A 15,073-nucleotide genomic window follows, 5' to 3' on the forward strand; every position below is an offset into this window, starting at 1 on the left:
TACATCTAAATGGCAATAAACTCTATTCTATTATCTGTTTATGTACCACAAGGGTGCAGCATAACTTTAGAACTGCAGAACTTAACAAAATTAAATCTATTAAATCTATAAATATAGAAGTCTGCTGTCAACAAAATTAAATCAACAGAGTACAGACTTGCTCCTGGCTTGTATTTCCTTTTGTGTTTGATCATAAAATGTGTTTCACCAAGAAATGGTTTAACTTACCCCGCAAAACATGTCGCAATCAGGGCTATAGATTTGTTGGTGTGTTGCGCGGAAGTCATCTGCATCCTCAGAGCCGCTGCTTTCACTTCCATCCACTTCACGAGTGCACGCGTCTGAGAGAAGTTGATCTCTGTGACAAGATCTCGAGACTTCAGATGCACATCAGATATGCAAGATGAGAGAATACTTACTTGGAATACTTTTACTTTTGAAATATTGCATTTGCAGTGATGTGCATGACTTCGATGGAGATATCAAGGACTTTGTAGTTGGTAACAGTAAGTTATTTGTTCTTACTGATCATCGACTACATCAGATGAGACTCAATCTTTATGAGGAGAAGAGGAAAGACATCACTAAAGCCTCTGAACACAACAGAGTTAACATTCTGGTGCCTTTTGATGAAAACGGCACCTTGATAATGTGTGGGACATTTAAAGAAGGATATTGTGAAGTTCTTGATATAAATCATATTACAAACAGTATTTACTATGAAAGTGATACACTGATAGGACCTCGACAGGATGAGAAATCTGTTGCCTTCATAGCCGGTACAAGTAACAGTAGGTACCTTTTGGTTGGAAAAAAAGACGACGATGCAAATCCTCAAGATACCAGGTATTCTGTTGTTAGCTTGTGGAACACTTTAAACTCTCAATATGGTGGGATTTTCTCAAAAATAGCAGACGGAGCAGATCCAAGCATTCAGAGCACTGTGAGAGATGTGGAGTTTGTTGATGGATTCCAGAGAGTTTCACCCTCAGAATCTTACTTATTTCTCAACACAAAGACTGACTCCGAGAGGAAAGTGCTCGTCCTGTGGATGAACAGCTCTAAAGGAAGAAAGACAGAAATCATCAAATCCCTACAGGCTTCAAGGATACGATGCTGCAGTGATAAAGCTCGTCCAGTGCTCGTCGCCAGCACCGTTATTCCCTCAGTGAACAGAGTTATTTGGGCAGGTGTGTTCAGTGCACAGAATCAGCAGGATCCGGAGAACAGCGTGCTGGCTCTGTACAACATCAGTCATGTAAAAGGACGAGTGAAGGGCTTCTGCGCTATTGGTGAAAATCCATGTGGTTCTGAGGTTGGAAATTTCATGCATGTGTTTAATATACACACTTTTTAAAATAAGAATAACATGTTACTATAAAGATAGACTATCCTGAATCTGTGCATGATTAAATGTATACAGAACTAAAGTCATATAAAGTTTAATTTTGATGTTTGTGTTTCAGAGTGATACTGAACTTCAGCCGCTCTCTGTGGTGTTCAAGTACAGCTCAATGTCAGCAGTGGCAGCAGTTAGAAGTGGATCCTGGACTGTGCTGTTCATAGGAACCAGTGATGGTCAACTCATAAAGGTCTCGTTCACTTCTCTCTCTAACACACATGCCTTTAATTCACTAGTTTCAATGGCGTTTCATTTCTAAATACCTGCAAACCATTTACATTTGCACATATAGCTCTAAGCTGTTGCCTAATTCTGCATTTGAATGACTACAGTCATATTTCATGATTTGTATTTCTTTGTTTTTTTCTAGCTTGCATTGGACGAGAAATTCACTCCAGGTTGTCCAACAGTGTTGTTCAAATCTGATGATGAACGAGCAGTGTTTCCCAGAATGCACTTTGATCCAGTAGATTTAAAACATATTTACATCGCTCTTAAGAAACAGGTGAAGTTTTCAAATTTCCAGTTAACAAACAATAAAAAATTATATATAGTATATATTCTACTATAGTAGAAGCCATTTAAAAAATGTTGAGTAATGAATATAATTCTGTATATAACATTTTAGTTATATAAAAATTGGTAGCACTTTATTTTACAGTCCAGTTTCTCGTGTACATACTATGTACTTATTATAGTAATTACAATAACTATGTACTAACTCTGAACCTGCCCCTTAACCTAACCCTACCCCATGTAGTTGCCTTGTATTACCAGAACTTTCTTAGATAAATACACTGTAAGTTCACTATAAGTACATGTTAGTACACATACTGTAAAATAAAGTGCAACCTAAAAATTACTTTTCTAAAATGATTAAGAAAAAGTAATATTGCATTTCAGGAGCAATATAAAAAGAATGGTAGTATATGACAAATAGCAATTCTCCCATGCCCCACAGTTGGAAAGCCCTGAATTAAACTATGCAGTTACTGTACAGTTACTGTTACTGATACTTTACTGTGTGTTAGATCGCATCGTCATACAGTCTCTTTCTGCTTATGTTGTTCATATAGTTAAGAAGAGTGTCTGTGGTTCAATGTGCTAAATACATCAGTCTGAAAGACTGCAGAGCTGCTCTGGATCCTCTCTGTGGCTGGTGTGTGAAGACAAAAAGGTCAGCCTGTTTTTATCACATGTGATGTTTCACACATGAGATCTGTTCTGCATCTACATTAATATGCCTAATTGTAGAACAGTATGTTATCTTCTCATCATCTATACGGACAAGATGAGCAGTGTGCAAACAGCTCTGTAGTGATATATTGTCTGATCCTGTTTTTATTTAGATGTTCTACTCGAGATGAATGTTCAAATACTTCATGGGTGTACATCCAAAAAAACTCTCTACAGACACGGCTGTTTTCTTTTCAGATAGCAGAAAATTCTTCTAGAAAGGTAGACATCTACAATTATTGACTTATTATCATTTAGTTCATATGTAATATTTAATTAAAAGAAGACTGCTTTTTATCAGCAATTGCCCTCTTCTACACAGATTTTAATATTTCTTTCCTTGAGTCTGGAAAGCACCGGAAATCCTGCCTTCTCATGTACCTTCAACACAGGAACCATGAACCTGTGTGACGGGTCTGATCCACCTGCAGTTTTCCCAAACTGCTCCTGTAGTTTTTCTGACCAGCTACTATACACTGGAGGTTGGTTCTCCTTCAGTGAACATGTTATGTTCTATATGATTATTTATTATCAAAAAAATATTTGATTATCTGTTCAGGTTTAAGAGTCTCTGCATCAGTTACTATTGAGGATCAGAAGATCACAGAGACACTGACGCTGACAAACTGCTCCAGTATCACAGAAAATTCACCAAATGCTTCTTATACACAGTGAGAAAATGCAGTATATAAGAGTTTTGAAAGACTGAACTCCTATTATGAAATAATCAATAACATGAATTAAATGCAGGTGTGTGCAGTGTGTCTCATCTGGGTGTCACTGGTCCTCTTCCTCCAAGCGTTGTGATTGGACACATGGAAGTGGGCTGCAGTTACACACACAGGTGAGACAATGTGTAACCTACATTCTAGGGCTTCAGTATATCTGTATTGGGAAAAAAAAACTTTATAAATTGATATTAATTCAGTGTTGATCGCTGAACTGTCATGAACTCAGGAATGACATGAGCTGCTCTTTCTTTACTCTTTAGGATGAATGTAAATATCTTCTCTCTGAGATGGTCTACAATGTAAGTGTCACACTGATTATGTGCCCAGTGTCACAGGATAGGGATGTTGTTTTTACAGTATGTTCCTATTTGAAATGAATATGACTTTATAAGAGTTTGAGGATTTTGTTTCCTCATTTGAGAAACTATTTCATTCTTTAAAAACTATATATAATATTTTATTTACTCAAACGTACAATATATTTTATCAATGTTTATTCATAATACTAATACTACTAGTAATACAAATTATATTTATAAATTATATAATCAGTTATAACTTTTTATATAGTAATTAAATTCATTTTAACTTCTGTTATTTTGTTTATATTCAGTTTTTGTTCTTGTTTCGTTACTGAGTGCAACCTTTGCTGTTCTGTAGCCAGAGATTCTCTCTTTGGAGCCGAACAAGGTTTTTTTCCATGGCAGAAACAATGTTTTACTAAGAGGAAGGAACCTGGAATCTGTTACTAAAATCCGTATTCAAGGGGATCTGGAGTGCATTCCTAAAGAGTGAGACTCTGTGTTTGTTTAGTGGTGTATATATGAATGTGTGTAGATTCAGATAAATCATACTGTATATCTCTTCTTTCAGATCTCCAGTGTTTGATCGCTCCAGTGACACGTTAAGGTTCCACATTCCTCCCAGTGGAACTAAAGGAACAGTGAAAGTGTGTGTTGTTACTCCTGACGACCGTTGTCATGGTAACAGCATCATCACTTACAGTTCTCAGCCCAGCTGCACTGGAATACAGCCCACAGTCAGCTGGAGCAGGTCAGACCGCTGTCTTCCACATCCCATCAGCTCCTCAAGATGACAACTGCACATTATAATTAATGAATCCAATGTCATACAGAACATTTTAGTCATTACATTAGCAAGAATGCTGTTAATGTGGAAAATATTATCTACAAAGTAATGAACTGATGAGACTTTTAGAGCAGATAAAAAAAAATTTGCAAAAAGGAAAAGCAGAAATGAATCATTGTGTCATTTCTACATGTTTTATCATATTTCTGTGATCAGCAGTTGACTAACTCACATGTGACACTAAGGCCGGGTAACTATAAAAACAACTAGATTAACTAACTCCACTGTCCTCATTTGTAAGACGCTTTGGATAAAAGCATCTGCTAAATGAACAAATGTAAATGTAAATGTAGATTAGCATCTACACCAGTGGACAATAAGATCTGTTTATGTTAAGCACACACTTTTCTTCCACTTTAAATTCTCAAGCTCATTACAGCAGGATTGATTCTGATTGGGTGTCAATGTTTTTAGCATTCATCATCTGGAAAAAAAAAAAAAATCATTCTGAAACTATAGCTGTGTTGTGGACACTACTATTCATTAATATTAAAAAGAATTTCAAGAACAATATCATTATCGTTATCGTTATCATCCTTGGTGTAAACAGGCCTTTAGACTAGTCTTGCTTAAACTGTTAGAGGTTTAAAAAGAGCAACCTGTTTTCTGACAGCCAGACTATTCTTAGGATTTTTTGTGAATTTTGCTTCCATTGGTTGTTGAAATGTGTGGTATTGTGAGTCTGTGAGTGCATGCAGAAGCCACATATGCTAAAATAACGGGCAATTCAAATGTTAATAAATAAGTATTTTCTATTATGTATTAATGGCTTTATGCAGTGGTGGAAGGAAGATTCATGTTCAGGGGAGCAATCTGGAATTAGCGGAGTCAGTTACTGTCCATCGCTTTAATGAAGTGCTGCAAACACATATTTCACAAAAAAGCAACACAAGCTCTGAGGTAAGATGTGTGCTTATTATTTCTGCATTGCTCACAGCTGTTTATCGGATACATAGAGGTTTGCTATTTATAATTTTAAAGTCTTCCAACTTCCATCACCTTACTGACATCCAACTTATGATGCTCAAACATTTCAAGCAATTGATTTAAGTTTTTTTTTATGTTTATTTAAACAAAATAGTATATATATATATATATATATATATATATATATATATATATATATATATTAGTTTATATATATTTTAATATTTTAATTTTAGTTCATGTCAGTTAACATGAAAATAATTATCTTCTTCTTTGTGGCAGAATTGTAATATCGACTATTGACTTTAACAGTATTCACAGCCTACATGCAGCTTTAAATGTCACATGTATTGTATTAGAATCATATTTTCATTGTCTCTCTTTCCCAGGATGTGTGGTTTGTCTCTGGTCCTTATGATGGCAGTGGTCAGTTTAGATTGTTGTTGAATGTTGGGAACTCCACTGTGGACTGTGTGGATTATTTCTCTTATAAACCTGATCCTGAATTCACTGGATTCACCACTGTACAGGTGGCCAATGATCTACAGGTGAACATTCAGGTGAGTTTAGTGATACAGTGAGTTTAGCATCAGTGCACAGTCTGCATGTTGTGGCATGCGTGGGTATTAAAAACTTTATATTTTTAGTAAATATTATTATATTTCTTAACATCAGCATGTGAAACACACAGCCTCCAAATCATCTTACACTTTCTGTTTCTCAGAAAAAGGCAGATATGTTGAATATGAGTATGAATGAGGTGACTGTGATGGGTCTACAGGGAGATCAGCGGTATCCATGTGTTTTGGAGAACATGGCATCCAATGCTATTATCTGTAAGATTAAAAGAGAATCAGGAGCCGTCTCAGCAGTGGATTCACTCACTGTGAGTATGTTTTTAATATTTTCAATTGTTTGGTAATTCCATGGATTTTTAAAGTTCACTTGGCCTCATAACACTGCTGTGTTAAGTTTAATGTAAATCTTACTTAACTTTGTAAAAGAAAAAGAAACTTATTTCATTGTCATTTCAGATCACGGTTGGGAAATATGTTCTCGGGATGAGTAATACAAAGAATCTGTTCTGCCTCAGTCCACACAATACACCTGGCCATATATGAAGGGAAACTGATGCTCAGCATCTTCCAGGAAAAAATTATAATAAGATGAAAAACTTATGAAAAACAATATGTTTTTTATGTTATGGTCAATCTGATTCATAAAGATATGATATAAATCTCTTTACATGTATAATTACAGTAGCCAGAATAAGAGCTCGACTGTCAAACATCTCCTGTCAGAGTCATTCTGTGTCTGAACAGCAGGTGGCGCTATCTACTCATTTATTATACACTGCAGAAACAGTTAACATTAGTACTGTAATACAATTAATCTGTTGTTGAAGACATTGATTGTAATTTTTATCATCGTACAACTACACAATTATTTTGCTGTTATTAATCTGATAACTGTTATCCATACACTGCATTAAACAGTATATTTACTAATAAAAATGCCTAATATACAGTATGAAATCTATTATAGTCTGGTCTATATTTAAATGGACAAATACACATAAACAACGTCATCAGAAAACAGATTTCAGAACACTCAGCAGCACACGCACAGCATTATTCACATTCACATTATAATGTGAAGCATTATTAATCAGTTATCTATATTTTATGGCTAATTTTAAAGTCTCGTTCACATTATTACTGTAGTTACATGACTAAAAGCCCCTTCGAGAACAGAATTATAATATAATAGGCTAACATAATCTGATCTATATTTAAACAGTTTACATCTAAATATCTCTTAAAGAATATTTACATAATATCTTCAGACACTAAAATATCTTTCAAAATCTTGTGGCTTACAGATTGAATATTTCTAATTTTCAATAAATGTAGAATGTTTAAAACCATTTTGCCATGTGATACATGCTGCAGAAGCACTGGACACCACAGGCTACATGTGCAGTGATTGCTTATATTTGGGGGTTTTTGGGTCCCAGTGCAGGTTATACCAGTGGGCCCTGTTTGAAACTTTTAATTTGTATGTTCGTTCGTTACACAATGTTTATGTTTTTTTTTCAGGTTTGTAGGTGTCTAGGTACAGAATCCGAATAATTAAATGTAAAATAGCACTACATAGTCTTCGATATACAAATTTTATATACAGTCAAAACAAAATGTATTCAGACACCTTCAACATTTCTCCCATGATCACAGTTTATTTTATATACTTTAGATAATGTTAATAAAATATGCCAAGAAAAGTTAACAAATTCATCTTGATCATGTCAGATTTGATAGAAAGGTATGTAATGGATCATAATCAACCAAAAATTCAGACAACTGTATGCCAAAGTTACACAACCATCAATACTTTGTTAAGCAGTTAGCAAGCAATGCTTAATTTTGTTCAGTCTGTGGTTTAAAAAGATCTCATTAGCAATTAAAGAAAAAAAAAACTCTTAAGCAAAACAAAGTGAAAACAAAGTCAGGTCAAAGTGTCTGAATAATTTTTGGTTTTGGAGGATATGAACTCTGGATATAAATCTTAAAGATCTTGTTAAAGGGACATTTTCTTTCTTACTTATAGCAAACATCTTTTCCAATATGCAGTTTAGAGCTTTAACATGCGTAACCTTAATTTCTAGGCAAATTTAAAAGTGAAAAAAGTGAAATGACATTCAGACAAGTTTGGTAACCCATTCTCAGAATTCGTGATCTGCATTTAACCCTTACAAAGTGCACACACACACACACCAGTTAACACACACAAACCATGAACACACACCCGGAGCAGTGGGCAGCTATTTATGCTTCGGTGCCCAGGGAGCAGTTGGGGGTTCGGTGCCTCAAGGGCACCTCAGTCATGGCATTGTCGGCCCGAGACTCTCTAAACTCTAAACACAAGGCCACGACTTCCCCCCGGAACTCTCACAACCCGACCACTCTATGTACAGATTGCTCGGCACACACTGTACAGGCTGATGGGTTTGGAGCGCCTGATGAACACCATTGGGAGTTGGTCCCAGAACTTCATTGGACACTGGTAAGGTGCTCCTCAGAACTCTTCCCATCAGAACCTGAGCTGGAGAGTAGGGCGTACCAGTGATCCTTGATGACTTGTTTGACCATTTTGATTGATCTTTTCATCAGCCTGTTTGACTGAGGATAGGTTGGACTTGAGTGTGTCAGCCTAATGCCCCACTCCACAGCAAACGTCTTCATTTCATAGCTAGCAAAGGGTGACCGCACACTAGCTCTTTTGCAATGCCATGCCTTGCATACATTGCTTTCATCTTTTCAATTAGTGTGTGTGTGTGCTGTCTTGTCTCTGATATTTTTATCATCTCAGGAAACTTTGACATGTAATCGACAATCAGTAGAAATGACTGACCACTAATTTCAAAGATGTTGGCAGATACTTTTAACCAGGGGAGCTCTGGGATTTCATGAGAGATGAGTGACTCTTTCTGGTGGCATGTTGGACACATCTCAACCATCTGTTTTATGTGTTTGGTCATTTCCAGGCAGATACAGAAATTTTCTGGCATGTGATTTTTGTGCGCTGGATTCTTTGGTGTGAGATATGTAGTTTCTGCAACATTCATCTCATTGACTCGGGAATCAAGATTCTCCCTGATACCAGTAATATGCCATCTTGCACAGTCACAGTGTGTCTGACAGGCCAAAACTGATGAATTGAGGGGCTGAGTTTCTTTCTATGTGTCGGCCATGCTTTCTTTTGAGTTTTCACAAGCAACTGGAGTGTACTGTCTCTTGCAGTAGCATCTCTAAGCTGCTTCAGCATTTATTTCCTGAGAGCCTCTGTTGCTTAAAGTGATTAAATGACCCTTTCATCACGAAGATCATCTCTACTTGTGTGTTGGCCATCAGCAATTAACATGTCCTTACCAGGGATGTATTGGACAATGAGTCAATGGTCATATTTCTTTAGCTGTAAGAGCAAACGTTGGAGTCTCGCTGGAGCTTTGCTCATCAGCTTCCTGAATATAGCCTCCAATATCTTTTAACTAGATTGGACATTCACACTGCGTCCATACACATACTGATGGAACTCTTTGGTCGAAAAGACAATCGCCAGTAGCTCTTTTTCAATCTGGGCATAGCTCTTTTCTGTATCCGTTAAAGACCTGGACGCATATGCTGTTGGTTGCCCCTCCTGCAGCAGACATGATTCTAAGCCATCTTTGGATGCGTCTGTTTGTTTGCAGAGTGCTGTGTTGGGATCGTAGTACCTGAGAACTGATGTGTTGTTGCATGTTTTGAGTGCAGACAGTGCCTTGTCGTGTTCTGGTAGCCACTGGAATGCAATGTCCTTTCTCAACAGCTGTCTGGGAGGAGCCGTGAGTGATGCCTTACATGGAATAATGGTGCAAGATATCTTATCATGCCCAAAAGACACTTCAGTGCTTGTCTAGAATATTTCTGCAGCCATATATGACTGGGATTGCTTTTGGATCGACATGAATATGATGTTCATCTGAAAACTGACCGAGCCCTTTAAAAACTGTTGGATGTTGCGCTATCAGCTCCTCTTTGGAGGTAGAATCCTTTCAACAGTCTCAAATCATTTTAGCATGTGCATTCATTCACATGCTTCCTTACCAAGTATTGGAATGGACGAGTGTCTGGTAATGTAAAAGGGTAAGCAAACTTGCACTTTGGGTGTGACACACTGAAGGTTGGCCACGCCTTCTGGCTTTAGTGTAGTTCCACCATACGCCACCAGCATTGTCGAAGTCAGTTGCAACAACACTGTTTTGTGAAGAGATTGATAAATGTTGAAAGGTATAATACTGGCTTCAGCTCCAAAATCAAATTTGAACTTCACTGACACATTTCTAATGTCTACATCTGTGTACAGAGTCACGGGTATCTTTTAGTTCAACTGACCCGATCAATAATGAATCAACATTGATATTTCTATTGCCTTTAGGCTTTGTGCCTTTATGTTTAGACATGCACACTGAAGCAAAGTGATTACTCTTTCCACAGTCATGACATGTTGCACCTAAGGCGAGATTTTCCACACTTTTTGCAGGTGAATGAAACTGCTTTGTGCTGTTGAGATGATGTTCTTTCATATCTCTTGTTCCGTTTTGCATCATTTGTCTTTTTTTAATGGCATGAACTGTTTTATTCTGCTCCGCCATTCCTTTAATCTGTGTTGTACCTGCCTCTGCTGCTCTTCAAATGTGTTTTTTCACATGTGTTTGTTTCTCTAAGAGCCTCTCCTTTAAACTCCTTTATCACTGATACTCAACACAATCGTGTCTCTTATCATGTCAGATTCCAATAAACCAAATTTGCAGTCCTTACTCTTTTGTTTAATTTCTGTGACATACTCATTGATGGTAATCGAATCAGGCATGGGGTAGGCCCAGAACTGATGCCTTTCAAAAACAACATTCCCGGTAAGCAATACTTCTCCAATACAGTAACTATATCTTGCATTGTTTCATTCTTCCCATCTGGCTCAATAGACAGTGAGTTGTATACTTATAAGGTCTCATCTCCTAAAGCATGAAGGAGAATGAAGATTTTTACCTTTTCACTTTTTTAAATCTGAACCTGTAGCAGTCATGTAAATGTTGAACCGCTGTATCTTCTCCAGTTTTCACCTGTATTCCCCGACATGAATAATGGAGGTGGTAATCTGAACTGATCCATGTTATTATTTTTTTTACTGTGGCAGATTTACTTAAGTCAGGATGAGCTCACTATCTTCGTCAAGTCTCAGTGATGTTAAACGCAGGCTCGAGTTCATGAAATGACTCTTCTGACACAATGTAGTGTTTCTTCTGTTGCAGTGTATCCGTTGCCGGCCGCCCACAATATGGAGGGGCGGCTGCCGTCCATGAGGGAGCGGAGGAGTCGGCGCAGTTCGCCAGGGGGCCGGAGCCTGCCGCCTCCGTGATGGAATCCAGAGGGTCAGGGAACGGGGACTCCTGCCGCTGCCCAAAATCGGAGGAGCCGTCGCCGTCCACCGGGCGGCGGAGGAGTGTCGTGCCGTCCGCCGAGGGCCGTCCAGTGCCACCGCCGGGCACCGCGGAGGAGATCACCCAGCCGGTGGAGGGCCAAGCAGCAGTGCGTCTGGGAACCGGAATTTGTTTTGTTTTTTTTCTCTCTCCCCTCTCTCGTCCTTGTCGCTCCTCCTTCCATCACCTTTTCTCTCGCCTCGTCTGTCCTACCCCCAGTTTCCCGCAGGTCCCCGTGAGTGGTCCCCCCCGGAGGGAAAGGGGGGAGTAGAGCGCAGTCTCGAGGGTACCCCCCGGCCTGCGAGGGGCGATGGGGGTATGTGGCGAGTGGGGCGGGGCCGAGAGGCGTGGGAACGAGGAGTGAGGCCAGGTGTAGTGATTGGAGATGAGCTACACCTGCGCCCCACCGCCAGTATCGAGTCCCACGTAGGAGATGGAAGGATATAAAACTGGAGCGACTACAGTGAAGGACGAGAGAGGACCAGGCCTGGGACATTATTTTATGTGTTTGCTTTTTATTTGTGCCCTCACGGCGACTGACACGCTGTTTTGTGTTTATTTTTGGCATTAAAGTCTTTATTTGATTGTGCGCCGGTTCCCGCCTCCTTCTTCCGGATGAATATGGAGTTTTTATATTACAGTTGTGTATATGGCTAATCATTTGATGTTTGTTTGTGTGTAGAGTTACTGTGCAAAAACAACATTTTATAAGATTTAAAATAGTTTTGAAAGAAGTATTTGCTTTTGCGAGAGATGCAGTGGTTACCTGCATCTGCATTTGCTTGCTTTGTTGTGTACATTTTGTGGTTTTGCATGTAGAGTTATTTTTTTCTTATATTGAAAAGTGTGAATGCAGTAGAGTGTGTCTGTGTCTGTGGTTTTGTGTGCTAAATACATCACTCTAAAAGACTGCAGAGCTGCTCTGGATCCTCTCTGCGGCTGGTGTGTGAACACACACAGGTCACATTGATATTAGTTGCAAGTAAATAAAATAATTTAATATGTTAGCTAGTTTGAAAAAAATCAATATACAACATGGCATAAACACTCTAAATTAATTATTTCTGTTTGTCTAGATGTTCCACCCAAGAGGAATGTTTGAAATCTTCATGGGTGTCCACCCCAAAAGACTCCCTTCCAGAAACAGCTACAGTTTCTTTTCAGGTTTGGGCAGAGAAATCTTCTGGCAAGGTTTTATTTTATAGCTTCAAATAAAACAATTTTTCATTGCATTAAAAACATATTAGCAGTTTCTACTGACCAATCAATGCTCACTCCTACACAGATTACTCTATTTCTCTCTATGTGTCTGGATAGCACAGGGAAACCCGCCTTCTCATTTACCTTCAACACAGGAACCATGAACCTGTGTGATGGGTCTGATTTCCCAAACTGCTCCTGTAGGTTTTCTGTTTTTTTCTTACAATATACCGGAGGTTGGTTCTCTGTCAGTGCAGTGGATTGGTGTATTCTGCTTTGTATCTAGTATATACTTTCATGACTATACATGTATACTTAAAGCAACTATACATGTAAACTTTTTTTTTTTTTTTTTTTTTTTGTAACATCCTACAGTTCAATCACACATGAGTGTCCTTTGGAGGATGGGCCAATGGCTGAACATGAACATGAACAGTGTAAACTTTGTAGAAGAAGTTGCAGTTTAAAAATCTGTTAATTTTAAAACAGAGTTAGTTACATGTTAAAATGTGTATCTAACAGAACAAATGTCATGATACAAATGCAGGTTCTTGGGCACCACTATCTCTCAGGACCTGAAGTGGGACAATCACATTGACTCCATTGTGAAAAATGCCTAGCAGAGGTTGTACTGGCTTCGCCAGCTAAGGAAGTTTAGGCCTAATCCCAATTCTACTTTATACCCCTTCACTTATCCCTCCGCCTACCATTTCCCCTTGTCCCTTGAAACAGAGTGTCAAGGGGTAGGGGAGAAAATATTCCTCTAAGGATTGGGACACCACTACCATGACGTCACACGCCATCATTCAACGTCTAGCTCTTACAATACACACATATACTGGTGTGCTGGTGTGCATTAGAGCCTTTAATTATCGTTCTGTATTGATGAGCTATTTACTGACACACACACATATCGGAAATCACGCAGCTCAAACATCCAGGAGAAAATAAACTTGTCAACTGCTTCCTCACAACTTTTATTAAATACAGTTTAAATACTCAATCGCTACATTATATTTTCCAGTGACGAGAGGATACAATCGCTGATAAATGCACAGACGTGAATACATGCAACTTCCATTTTTTTTTCTCTCTCTCTCTTGAATAGGCAATATTTGAGAGAATGGTTTAGCAATTTCTAATTATTGGGGGGATTATCCCCCATGTCTACAGCAGTTATCGCCCTGATCAGATATATGCTTTGGCATTATCATGCAGTCAAATATTAGCGATTTTTAACAAACGTTTCTTTGAGTAACATGACCATTAATATGAACTCACAATTGAATGTAACATAAAAAACAAATGATTACTTTTCGTTAAAATATTTATTTATGCCTAAAAAGCTTACATTTATGTGTCTTTTTGTTCCCTGTAGCAGCCATGTTGCCGAGATAATTCATACCCCTTTGTTTGAAGTGTGATCCTGAAAAATCTTTGTTTGAAGGGCTATCTGGCCTTTCCCCTTCCTCCTACCCCTCCAAACAAAATAGAATCGAGACACCCCTACCCCTTCACGTGAACGCGCAAAACAGAGGGGTTAGGGGAAAGTCGAAGGGCAAAGGGGTAGAATTGGGATTGGGCCTTAACCTGCCACAGGAGCTGCTGAAACAGATCTACTCTGCCATCATTGAATCCATCCTCTGCACCCCAGTAACTGTCTGGTTCAGCTCAGCTTCTAAATCTATCTGAATCCCTTCTGAAGACTACAGAGGGTAGTCTGGACTGCTGAGCACATTATCGGTACAACCCTCCCTTCTATTCAAGAACTGTTCTTATCCAGAGTGAGCAAAAGTGCTGGCAAAATCACTCTGGACCCCTCACATCAAGCACACTCCCTCTTTGAACTGTTGCAATCTGGTCGACGCTACAGAGCACTGAGCACCAGAACGACCAGACACAGGAACAGTTTCTTCCCTCAGGCAATCCATCTTATGAACACTTGATAATAACTGTGGAACACCCTACACTATTTATATTTACATACACATACACTTATTTATCTAACACACATACTTAGTGTAGTGTACACTTAAATGTTTGCACATACATAAATGCTCATTGTAATATACCTGCCATACATTGTCAATTTGTATATTGTCATTCCTTAACTACTTAATTGTATTTTTTGTATTTTATTGTTTTTTGTTCTGTCGCTGTCATTATGTTGCACTGTGGAGCTACTGTCACGAAAACAGATTCCTCGTACGTGTGAACATACCTGGCAATAAAGCTCATTCTGATATAATTATAATAATATAAATATTCATATTCATAAATATCAGATAACCCTGGTCATCAGTTAGTGTAGAAGGCTATTAATAGGGATTTCAGTGTCTGTTTCTGTATTTATAGTCTAGGTCTATAATTACTCCTGTAGATGGCGATAAGAGACTGTCTTTTTGTATAGAC

At 38.4% G+C, this 15,073-nt stretch overlaps 1 protein-coding gene across 1 annotated transcript; it reads left to right on the plus strand.

Moving 5' to 3' along the window:
- The first annotated feature begins 289 nt into the window (after window positions 1-289).
- On the plus strand, window positions 290-6,026 carry LOC127971039 (plexin-C1-like). Its single transcript, XM_052573801.1, has 6 exons — window positions 290-1,315; window positions 1,467-1,592; window positions 1,773-1,907; window positions 2,479-2,579; window positions 4,243-4,408; window positions 5,835-6,026. Exons 1-6 carry the CDS (start codon window positions 404-406, stop codon window positions 6,024-6,026), a joined length of 1,632 nt encoding a protein of 543 aa, XP_052429761.1. The 5' UTR covers window positions 290-403.
- Window positions 6,027-15,073: the final 9,047 nt, after the last annotated feature.

The sequence above is a fragment of the Carassius gibelio genome, chromosome A4 (genome assembly GCF_023724105.1).
Source record: "Carassius gibelio isolate Cgi1373 ecotype wild population from Czech Republic chromosome A4, carGib1.2-hapl.c, whole genome shotgun sequence".
Taxonomy (NCBI): domain Eukaryota; kingdom Metazoa; phylum Chordata; class Actinopteri; order Cypriniformes; family Cyprinidae; genus Carassius; species Carassius gibelio.